Source organism: Varroa jacobsoni, unplaced genomic scaffold (assembly GCF_002532875.2).
Source record: "Varroa jacobsoni isolate VJ856 unplaced genomic scaffold, vjacob_1.0 scaffold_507, whole genome shotgun sequence".
NCBI lineage: Eukaryota > Metazoa > Arthropoda > Arachnida > Mesostigmata > Varroidae > Varroa > Varroa jacobsoni.
This window is the reverse complement of record NW_019213409.1, coordinates 2248-13508: the sequence shown is the minus strand read 5'-3', so window position 1 is coordinate 13508 and position 11261 is coordinate 2248. Positions and strand designations below refer to the sequence as shown.

The following is an 11261-nucleotide window of genomic DNA, read 5'->3' as shown; positions in this document are numbered from 1 at the left end:
TTGTCGTAGTGGCGACTGCAACGGGTAAAACCATACATATAATAAATAATATACATACATATATATATTATATATATATATATTATATATATATATCATGTGAAGCGGGGGAAATCGGTGGAAATGAAAACAGAAAACAACAGTGTACCCGTCGTATGAATCATGTGCAATATCATATTCAGCACATCGCGGATGGCCAATTCGGTGATCATTTATTTGACACAATATGAGAAATTAAACTAGCGGCGAATTTGGTGACTGAAAATGGCTTGACTGGGTCGCTAGCGGATAGTCACTGAAATGAACAGATTGATCTGTGGTAATATATAATATATATGGCAATATAATGAAATTAATTATGTTTAAGGTGCTCGAACTCGTCTACACTGGTGCCTTTGAAAAAACGATGTGGGGATGGACCTGTGGTGAACCTTGTGAAATTCTGTAAACAATGTGTTTTTCGAAACATACATCGCAATTTATCGAAAGTTTACGATTAACATGATCCTATTCCAAAGGCGTGTGGATCAAGCCTGACAAAGAAATCGTAAACAATGTTTGCCGTAATAGCTCATATAAAAGAAATAGGTCAGAACGTCGCAAGCTTACTGGGTGACTACGTGACGTTTTTATGTGATTAGAAAAAAGTCCGCTAATCCGTTGCAAATCCTGTTTTATCACATATGCGTGGTGAACAAATTAAATTGTTATTGAAGGGCATAGAAATATTACCAATTAAAAACCCATAAATACCTACCTTATAACCGCCCTCTTTATATTCTGTTCTTTATTATCGGGCTATAGATAGATCCTAGCGGACTTATCTGACTCAATATTTGCGTTGCATTATCGAGGTCCTTGAAATATTTTTTGCTGTCTTTGCTACCTTACGAAATACACTTATACTGGCTACCTAGCTTTTTTTACGTTCCAACGTTTTCGTGCATAGCACTATCATTGTTGACGTAGTATGTTCTAAAGTTGGCCAATACTTTAGCTGATACTGGTTATCGTTGGAGGAACAGCAACGTCAGATGAATACACAGGCAAGAAAATGGAAAAAACCCAAGATCTGCAATTGCAACGTGGAGACAAGTGACCGCCATACCGTCCCCGGACTTCACTAAGACACCAAAGCATGCGTGAGGGTGTGAAAAATCGGTTTGTTGGGCTATTCATTAGAGACTAGTAATTAGGTTGTTTTTGTGTTATTATTTTTCATAGGTGAATGAATGAATTAATGAATGAATGAATTAACTGTTGGGGCATGGAAGAATCAGATACAAAATAGCTCGTTTAATGACGAAAAAACGCTTGTTAGTATATTTCAATAAAAGGTTTAGCTTGAAGACGCCTTCACTTAATCAATCACCTTTTACCTACACTTATTTTGAAACAAATGAAAATGCCCTGAAAAGTAGAGCCGTTAAGTCCGTTGAGTTTTTGCACAAAGATTGCTGACTGAAGAGATGGTTAGCATTAGGATACATTGTAGCTTGATGAATTTGACTTTTGCCTTTAAGGCGGAATATGACAATAGAATTTAAGAAGCTGTGAGTTCGATGATAAGTTCCTGTTTTAGACCGTTAGAAGGACAGCACGGTTTTAAAATAAAGGTGTCTTATTTTGCCTGTTACCGGTTCATACAAATACAAATGGGTGTACGAATGTAGGCGTCATGGTATTTCACACTCTTAAACTTAACGTACTACATCAGGGTTTATACTGTTTCTATATTAGGCTTATTATTAATAATATTATCGTTATTTAGGCTCCTGTATATCATTTGTTGATGTTTTTAATTTTCTCAAGAGACTGACCCGTTTTTACGTGGATTTCTTCACTTACCCAGCCATCCAGAAAATTTACTCAAGATTTATATGTAATACTACCTTCTCAAACTCTGATACGAATATCCAAGGGTTTATGTTTTAAACCAGAAAGCAAATGACTCATTTTTCAAGCGTCCTATGAACAGTTTACACTGCCTGGTTGTCGTCATCGCCGCAGCATGTTCAAAGGCTAAACAGTGACAACCAACTCATATGGACTGATGTTTTTCGGTATTATACGAATAAGATTTGTCAAAACATGTATAGGCCGTTTACGTGTGAAGCTTGTATAATCGAGTCGTGGGACGTATAAAAGGCAGCGATGGACACACAGATGTTCCAGGGAGCGAGAGAACGGAGCATAAACTTTCATAAGTCTTCCTCAAGTCGACGAGAAAAGTCATTTGCGGTGTGGTTTTATTGTTTATTAATTTATAGAAATTATGTGGATTATAATTTGCATTTTTATCATGAAACTCTCAGAATTTCGAAATTTTTGGAGTAACTGAAAAAGATAATTATGACATTGTTCTTCTCATGCTTGTTTTTTTTGTCGTTAAGGGAAGTAGTAAAAGGTGCTTCAGATAGCTCGTCTATCTCTGTCATCCAAAACACTTACGGAGAAAGATTTGGGGAAGCACAAAGAGTACAAATTGGTTCCAGAGCCTACTGAATTCTATCTAACGTTGCAATATACAACAAACAACAAATTTATATACAGTAAACAGCTAATCTCGTAGAGTGAAAAGCGCCACTTAACGACAATTGAGATATTTACGAGTGGATAATTAATGCAAGGTTACGTTACGTGTTCGACTTATAATTTCACTTGACGTAGAGTCTATTGACTATTTGTTATTCACATAAACACTGACTTGTTGAGGTCATCTATATAAACTGATAAACACAAAATTGCTCATCAAAACTATAAAAATGTGAACCAGTTTGTAGCTTGCTCAAGCGGTAATGAACCACAGATTGTGAGCACGGTTTAGCGAATGCGTTTATTTTACCATTAGAACTTGTAAACTGCTAAGCGTCAAGGGAAACATAAAGTGAAAACTAATCGCGAAATCTCCGCCAGCTGGTCGTATTCAAGCAGCATCGCTTGCCTGGACCCATTATCGTTGTGCGTCAAACGTGTCCCTATATTGGATGTCCTCAGTATAAGTCGTTAGCTGTAGCGAATACAGATGACGTAATCCGGCTAATGTGAAATCTGCAAACGTAACGCGACTAGTGTTGCGATGCTGCCAAGGTGCCTACTTCGCCTAACATAACTTCTCTCAAGTTGAAACAAGGGCTGCTCAAAGGAAGCGCTCGATATGGCAAGTAAAATAATTAGGTAACAGAATTGACTAGCTCGTCGAAAAAGCCAAGTACGAAGGGAGGGACGATATCGGATATGACCTAGTAGATAATCAACAAAGCGAGTACTATTTAACACAAATTTTATATATGACTTACTAGTCATATAGCCATCGGAATCTAGGGGAGCAATATAAACGAGAATCAGCTTGACACTTAGCGAATTCCGCTCCCCATTCAGAGATTTTTAGAAGAGATTCTTTGGGTCCAATCACGTGATCGACAATATTATTTTTACTCGTATGTTTCTGGAATAATGCAAAATAACATGGCATCAATTGCCGCTCCAATGATACTAAAATTTACAATAACAACATTATACAACCTAAAAGTGGAAGCCGCCATATTTAAATCAGAAGATTTCATCAGATGTTCAAACTCGGCTTGCACGAATCACTGACATCCGTCTGATGCCTGTAGTTTTCACGCGTTTTTTGTGTCGAGTACACTTCGAAAATCCCTGATGGTAAAGGATATTTTCTAATACTTATGTTATTCGTAATTAAATTGTGTTTTAGCCGCTTTTTAGTGTTTCTGTAAGGCGCATAAGAGCGGCTGCTTCTAGGAAACCAGCGTAACGTAAGCCCGACGCGGACAGGATATATGATGTGCGCAAATGAATGATGCAAACGAAGTTCTCGATTTTGCTTTGATCATATGAAATTACACACTAGCTCAAAGAATTCATTTGCCCACAGTCGGTCGTAGTACTTGTACTAGTAGTCCTGCAACAGGTTTAACAACAACAACATCATCATCATCATCATCATCATCAACAACAACAACAACAACAACATTAACTATTGTGAATGTTGCGACAGGAGTGCCGACGCAGCGCCCGGCCAACGATCAACTTCACACGATTAGTAATAGCTAGTATTTGTCTTATGTCAAAAATTGAGCTGAACTACTTCGCTGTGATTTTCGCTTACGAAAACGAGCGTCCGCCAGCGAAGTCAACTCGTTTGTATTTTGTAAATGCGCAAGTTACGTCTCGCTTGTGGACAACGAACTATTGGGTAGGGTAAACCACCTGATAGGTGAGTTGAAGGAGTCGGCTGCTTGTGGGCAACCGGAGCTAATTATCAGCTAACTCAATACGATTCAATTGATTATTGAATCATTTTAGTTCTGAATAGGAGCAATTGATTCGTGCTCGTTGTAGACAAAGTATTTGGCTGGTGTGCCCATGCTTACCTTGCCTGACGGCCTGTAGTTTGTGAAACGTGAGCTCCTATCGAAAAATATATCGAACGGATATAATCCAACGTCACGTTGTTCCACGTTCAATCATGGAGGTGAATAGTACGAATGAGTCGATGAAGCGAGCCTATCTCGCTAAGTCAATTTCGAGCGAAATTAACAACGTTCATGTAGAAAATGTTATTCTCGATAACAACGCAATCATTGAAGCCTGTGACGAAGAGCACCGTAAGTCACCGTCTGTCCGAAGCACGACTTCGTCAAAGAGTTCTTTTTCATCGTGGGTCGATTCAAGCAGCAGTACCGGCAGCTCCCCCAAATCAATGTGGGTCGTGGTTTTTCCGTATCATTAGAATTAACGGTTGAGTTCAATGTGAGAACATGACCTCGTATATAAGTAAGTAGGTCCTGATAGATGGAAATTGAAAGCAGTCAGAACACTGGAAAAAGGGGGAACCTTAAAAGTTTAACGGAAAACTTCTTCAACATTTGTGAGGACCGCGTATATAGTACATAACAATAACAAGAAAAGGAATACACACATGTTTACCTTATTCAGTTTATTGATCATGTAAGGAAAATGGATGTCTGCGGAAAACATTTTTGAGATTACATGAAATACTTGCGGAAACAAATTCGATTAGAGGCGAGGCTTTATCACGTGTAAAGAAATGTATTCGTAGAGCAGGGTGATGTATCTCCCACAAGAAAATATTATTTCACAATTGTAGTATATTTTTCCAATTTCACACCTTCTTGAGACGCTAATGTCACATTTAGAAAACACGTAATTATAGGACATAGGAAGGAGCGGGAAATGTTCAAATCTCGGGCTATTGCAGACGTAATTTTTCTAGACAGCTAAATCATCAGCTTTAACGGTGCTAAATTATCTGGCCACCCGAATAGACTGAAAGATATCGATTTTATTTCCCTCGGTAAATGACGAATTATCTCTATATTTATTCTAATTTTCGTTGTTGTTGTTTGCTTCTACAGTGATGAGGAGGAGGGCGAGATTGTGTCGGACGAAGAGGTTTCTCCACCGACTGTTGAGCCTGTTATTCGGGGCTCCCCCTCGGGCCCGAGACCGGCTGTCTCGATAGGAGGTTTTGCTCAATCCCGGATTGGGGCCATCGCGATCGGCTCCACTGACGCCCGGCCACCTGAAGAAAAGAAACCGCTGTCCATTGGCGACATCGCCGAGCGAATCCAACAGCAGAACGCCATGCTTTTAGCAAGTGAAATGGACCGGCTTCACCAGCAGAAACAAGAAGAGGAGCGAGCTAGAAAGCGGCACCACAAAAAAGAAAAACGACGAAGACGAACGGGCAGTTACTCGAGTGACGATGGCCCACATTCTCCGCATAGAAAACATGTGCGTTATTTAGAGGGGGAAGACGTGTTACGGGGGAGCAGTACATTCGATGCAGTTAATGTTTTTTTCAACTACATCATTCAGCACTCCTATCTTTTTAATTAAACTGAACGCAGAAAAGTACCCGTATGTTGCCATCTGCTGGAGTAACATTATGTTACCAGGTTTTTTTTCTACTTTGAATATGAGTATTTTGTTATTGTCTTAGGATTTATTTAGAATTCACATCTTGGTGTACATCTCCAAGGCTTTTCAGTACGGTACACGAAAATGTAGAATATTTCAGTATATAGTTCGAATTACTATATTTCGAGAACGGTATAGTAATTAACACAATTCGAGTTTTGACTGAGAGTGAAGCTGTTCCGTACCTTTAAATCTTTTTTGATACCGTTGTTGGTAAAGGGTATTTCACTTCTGCGCATTACAGAAACGCCGCCACGATAGGAAGCGATCTCGATCGCGTTCCCGAAGTCCGCCGGCTCAAACAAAAAGGAGTAAAAAACAGCAACAACAGCTACAACAACAACAACAGCAGCAACAACAACAACAGCAACAACAAGAAGAGACAGCCCGTGCCCCATGTAAATTCTACCAGGAGGGCAAGTGTAACAAGGCACCGGTAAGTATCCTGTTCAGCTTTTTCTTCGTGTAAAAATACAATTGGACCTTTTATGAAGCTTTATAATTTTGTTAGAATAATCAAAACGGATGATTATTATAGGTTACAGTTAAAAAATAAAATCTAGGTACTCGATGAATTCTCCGAAACAAGCCACTTCATATCGTCTTCTAGATTTTGAAGAAGTTCATCGGGCAGCTCTGGATTTACTACCGTTAAGATATTGAGTAAAAACACATTCAAAAAGTGCTTTAGCAAAAAAAAAACAATAAAAGCCATTGACTTTGTTTGATTTGACATTATTATGTAACGAATGTTTGCTTTTAGGGTGAAGAATGTCCTTACTCTCATGCGGTTGAACAAATCAAGCGAGCCGAATTGTGTCGATTCTATGTTTCGGGCCACTGCGTCAAGCGTAACTGTCCGTTTATGCACGAGGACTTCCCATGCAAATTTTTCCATTCGGGAGCCCCATGCTTCGCCGACAAGAACTGCAGATATTCGCATGCACCCCTTACGGATGACATGCGAGACGTTTTGATGAAGGTAAGCCATGCGGCTGGAAATATTGATTTGTTTTCGATTCGGCAGAGCTTTTGCTTGGACGATCATATGCAATCTAGAGTGTAACAAACATTTCCTGCAAATGATCTTATTAGCATTAACTAGTCGACTATATATCTTTTATGTTCTATTTTTTCAGTATTTGGACGAGTGTAAAGGCCTGAAACGAGAGGATCTAGAACGGTTAAGTCGTAAAGCCAAGGAGCGCGAGGAACGTCATAAAGACGGCGGTACAGGCCCCAACAGAGGTGGTCATAGGGAGCCACTGCTTGAGCTCCCACCACCGAAAGACATGGAAGAAGGCCAAACTGCTGGCGGCCTTGGTCCTATGGGAGGGGCGGCAGCCTTTGCTGGAGGAGACGTCGATCTGCGCATTCCAATACCTCCATCAGGCGGGAACACAACGCACTCGGTAGGGGACATGGACTACCGCCTGCCCAGCGGAGATCAGCGTGACAACAGCCGATTACAACCTGCGGATCAGGACGAACGATTGGATCGGCCGGATAGAAAAGGTAGTCCTCCAAGGACAACCTTCTACCGAGATACGATTGAATCACCTAGGGCACAAGCGGGGTCTCCTAATAACCGTCGGGTGTCGGTAGACACAGTACGGGACAGAAGTCCTAACAGCACGCGGAGGAGAAGTTCAGAATCAAACGATTTGAAAAGGTGAGTTAACTCACTGGGTGAGCAACTGCGGTAAAAAGTCTACAGTGTAAACAAGTGGTCTCTGAGAACCTTTTGAAATAATTGTAAGAGGTAAATATACTACCGATTCATACGTGGATATGGCTCTCTTCGTACTAGTATAACCTTAACAGATTGTTGTTGTTGTTTGCGTGTACTTTCGCAAAACGGAAAACGATATGACGTTTTTTATTATACAAACCCAATGGGGACAATAGTCCCGCCAAATTATATTATTCCTATTATAAAAACCAAACTTTGTTTTGTTGAGGTTCGTGTAGAAGCTTCGTAAACGATGCATAATGTTTGTCATTCGTTTCAATGTTACTTCTTTATACGATTTCAAATGTATATCCTAAAGCTCATACCTTTTATTTTGTCATCATTTTATGTACTCGACGCGTGTGTAACGTAGTTTGGTTCTTGTGTTCTACTTTCCTTTTAGAAGCGATTTCCGTCGCGGAGACGATGACCAGCGACACTCAGAGGAATCGACCTCAAAGCAGAGCGCAATCGAACGGCCCACGGATCCTCGTGACCGCCTAAGGACCCTCGCTGGACAACCCTTGCCAGGCCCGCCAATGCTCGACAGCAACGCTCACGTGCCCAAATCGCAGAGGGACCTCCTTATGCGGCTGCAGCAACGGGCCGACAACAATAGTAATATGAGCGCTCATTTCAACCAGGACTCGCAAGGCAGCAGCGTTGAGGAAGGCGGTCGCACGCCGATGGCGGATGAAGACCTTGGCGGAGGAGACGTTGGAGCTAGTGGTCGTGATTCTAACGAAATCAGAGGTCATGGCGGAGATGAGGATAGTGACGAAGATCTCACACATGTGCTCAAAAGGTAATCTAGTTTTTTGTATTAACAAACAGGTACTCAGATGATAGTGTCGTTATTATTAAGTTATTGCAATAATAGGTATTTGTGTGCGCGTATATTGTTTCAAGTAGAATATGTTAATTTAAGTTCGCGTTTTTTCGCGCATGTAGCCTATAGGAAAAAAGGCTTGCCAATCTATTTTAATAAAACTCCAATAATAATGGAAGGGTTCTGGGTCCAGTTGTTTGCAAACATTTCTAATCAGATTTTTCATGTACACTTGTGTTATTTCTATGTTTCTGTCTACTAATCTTTCCAGATTGCAACAGGAGCCAAAGAAGGAAGTCACACCGGCAGCGGTTTCAGCTGCTCCGGGCGGAATCGACCTCGTAAAGATAATTTCTTCAATTGCGTCGAGCAGCTCATCGAGTACGCAGAACTTTATAGATCAGCCGGCTGATTACTGGAAACGGGTGTTATCTATTGCGGGGGTCGACCCCGCAACAGGAACACCTGCTACAACTTCGACGGCATCGGCGGCTAGTACCAAAACACAGCAAACAATGCCGTCATCACCTACACTTGGCTTCAATGTTCCACAAAGTTCACCTGCTGTTGCAACATCTGCACCAGCTAAAACCGACCCGCGTCGCCGAGATCCTCGTCAGCAACCGGCCGCTTCCCAAATGACAGGCATGGCCTCATCCCGTGATGTTTCCGTACCACCTTTGGGTCCCCTGCCGATCTTCCCCAAGCTCGAGGTAACCGCCGTTATCGAGTCACGTGACGGAGATGCTCCATATATTCTCCGGCAGATTGAGCCAGCACCATCGCCAGCTCGCTATGAAAAATTGGTGCACCTTGTGGAGATGAATTTCCGACTGAAAACGGATCCACGACTTGTGCGCCACCTGGAGAAGCTACCACGGAAAGAAGAGGTATTAGACACCCCTCAATCGCCTCCCCAGCAGCAACAACAGCAACAACCACAAATGTTGCAGCCAGGAGGAAATTATATGCCACCGCTAGTCCCGCCACTAGTGCCGCCAATGGTAAGCATGGCTGGAGCTCTCGGCACGATGGGTAATCTTGCCCCGGGAATGGGCAATATGGTCCAAAATATGGCAGCCGTCTTAGGAAGTCAACCTCCCGGAGGTAAGACACCTCTCTTGCCGCTTCCCAGCTTACCGCCAATCAACCTATCGCCGATGCAGCAGCTAATTCAAGATCCTCGTTCTAAAATCGATCCCCGACTATCACGAGATCCACGCAATCAGACTGTGCAAAATAGTGGCTCCGTAGGTGTAGAACCATCTCGGATGGGACCGCCGCTAGGGGTAGATTCCAGGGGAACGATAGATCCAAATGGATTCCAGCAACGAATGCCAGGTCCGATTGGCCCAATGAATCCCATGGCTGGAGCTATGGCAACTATGAACGATCCCCGTCGGCCTGGTGCCGCCTTTTTAGGCCCTCGCCAACAAGTCGATCCTCGACAGGCGGCTCGAGCAGTTGTAGAGGCAGGCCGTCAGTTTGGACCGCCTCCTAGGCAGGGACCACCAGGTGGTCTTACGGGAGCTCCACTGCCAGGAGCAGCGACTGGAGCCCCCATTGAACAGGCTCCAATGACCAGCGACTCACGCCAGAAGACTGACCCACGCTCGAATCGAAATGATCCTCGCCAGAAACGGGATCCTCGCAATAAAGAGCAAATGACACCTGTTGCCAAGGAAGGCCATCAATCACCACCATTGTCACAGCCTAGCGTCGAGGACACAAACACTTCCAGGCCAAAGATGACCTACAGCTCACCTCTATCGGCATACCACGACGGGGCACAGGAAAACAGTTACACGCGACGAAACATAGGACGCAGTAAGAAGAAAAGCCAAGCTGGAAAGAACGCGGCTGGTCAAGCCCCTGCGAATCCTCCATCGAGTGGGGTTTCGGCAGCACCCGCCATTGACGGCGCTGGCGAAACCGAAAAGCCCGTTGTTCCGTCAGTCGCTGAACCTTCAGCGTCACCAGTAGCGCCAGCCGATATGGGGGCAGCTGCGCTTCCACCCCCGCCATCGCTGCTATCCCACCCGGTCGATCCTTACGCGCCCGCTGACGACAAACCGCTCAGCGAGATGTTTAAGACGAAAGACCCCACCGCTTCGCCATTTAATTGATTTATTCATTAGTTCGTCCATTGAGACGATGGTATGATACATGGAAATTTACGACCTACATTCTCGATCGGTTGTCACAGTAATGAGGCAGTGCCCCTTTTCAAGCGTAAATGCACACGATGTCAGCGGAAAACGGGTTTTTGACTAGAAAGACTATTAGAAAAGGGAGATAGCTACACAATCTGACGGTGATAATATGCAATAACGACCAGTAATAACTAGAATATTATACAGAGATACCGTAGAACGCTCCTATTGGCGTTATAACAGCAGCTACTGGCACCGTCACAGCTCATCGTAGTTGGTTACCTATTTATTAATTATTTATGGATCCCTTTTCCGCATGTATTGTTCGCATTCAATTTAGTAATTGCCATTACTTCAACCAAATCATCACATTATTATTACTATTACCATTAATATCTTTGTTATAATTATTATTGATATCAATAATAATAATAGTTCCATCACTATCACTCATGCCGCTGACCCGTACCTACCGGCATAAACACTGAAAGTAACCCACGAATTTTATGTAGATAAAAAAATGAAACGCTTAGCGGCTGCAGTGGTGAATTGCGGTGGAACAATTCAACTTGGTATATAT

The 11261-nt window shown here is 42.7% G+C and overlaps 1 protein-coding gene across 5 annotated transcripts in view; it reads left to right on the top strand.

Moving 5' to 3' along the window:
* The window catches only part of LOC111261008 (uncharacterized), a 22979-nt gene extending 11724 nt beyond the window's left edge, over positions 1-11255 (top strand). For 4 of the 5 annotated variants that reach the window (XM_022834168.2, XM_086968534.1, XM_022834167.2 and 1 more), the window contains 6 exons: positions 5403-5781; positions 6212-6403; positions 6731-6949; positions 7107-7639; positions 8103-8504; positions 8800-11255. In XM_022834168.2, the coding sequence (XP_022689903.1) occupies positions 5403-5781; positions 6212-6403; positions 6731-6949; positions 7107-7639; positions 8103-8504; positions 8800-10654 (3580 nt within the window). In that variant the 3' untranslated portion in view covers positions 10655-11255. Of the gene's footprint in view, positions 1-367; positions 3161-5402; positions 5782-6211; positions 6404-6730; positions 6950-7106; positions 7640-8102; positions 8505-8799 lie in introns of all 5 variants that reach the window. The other variant, XM_086968535.1, reaches the window with a different exon arrangement.
* Positions 11256-11261: the final 6 nt, after the last annotated feature.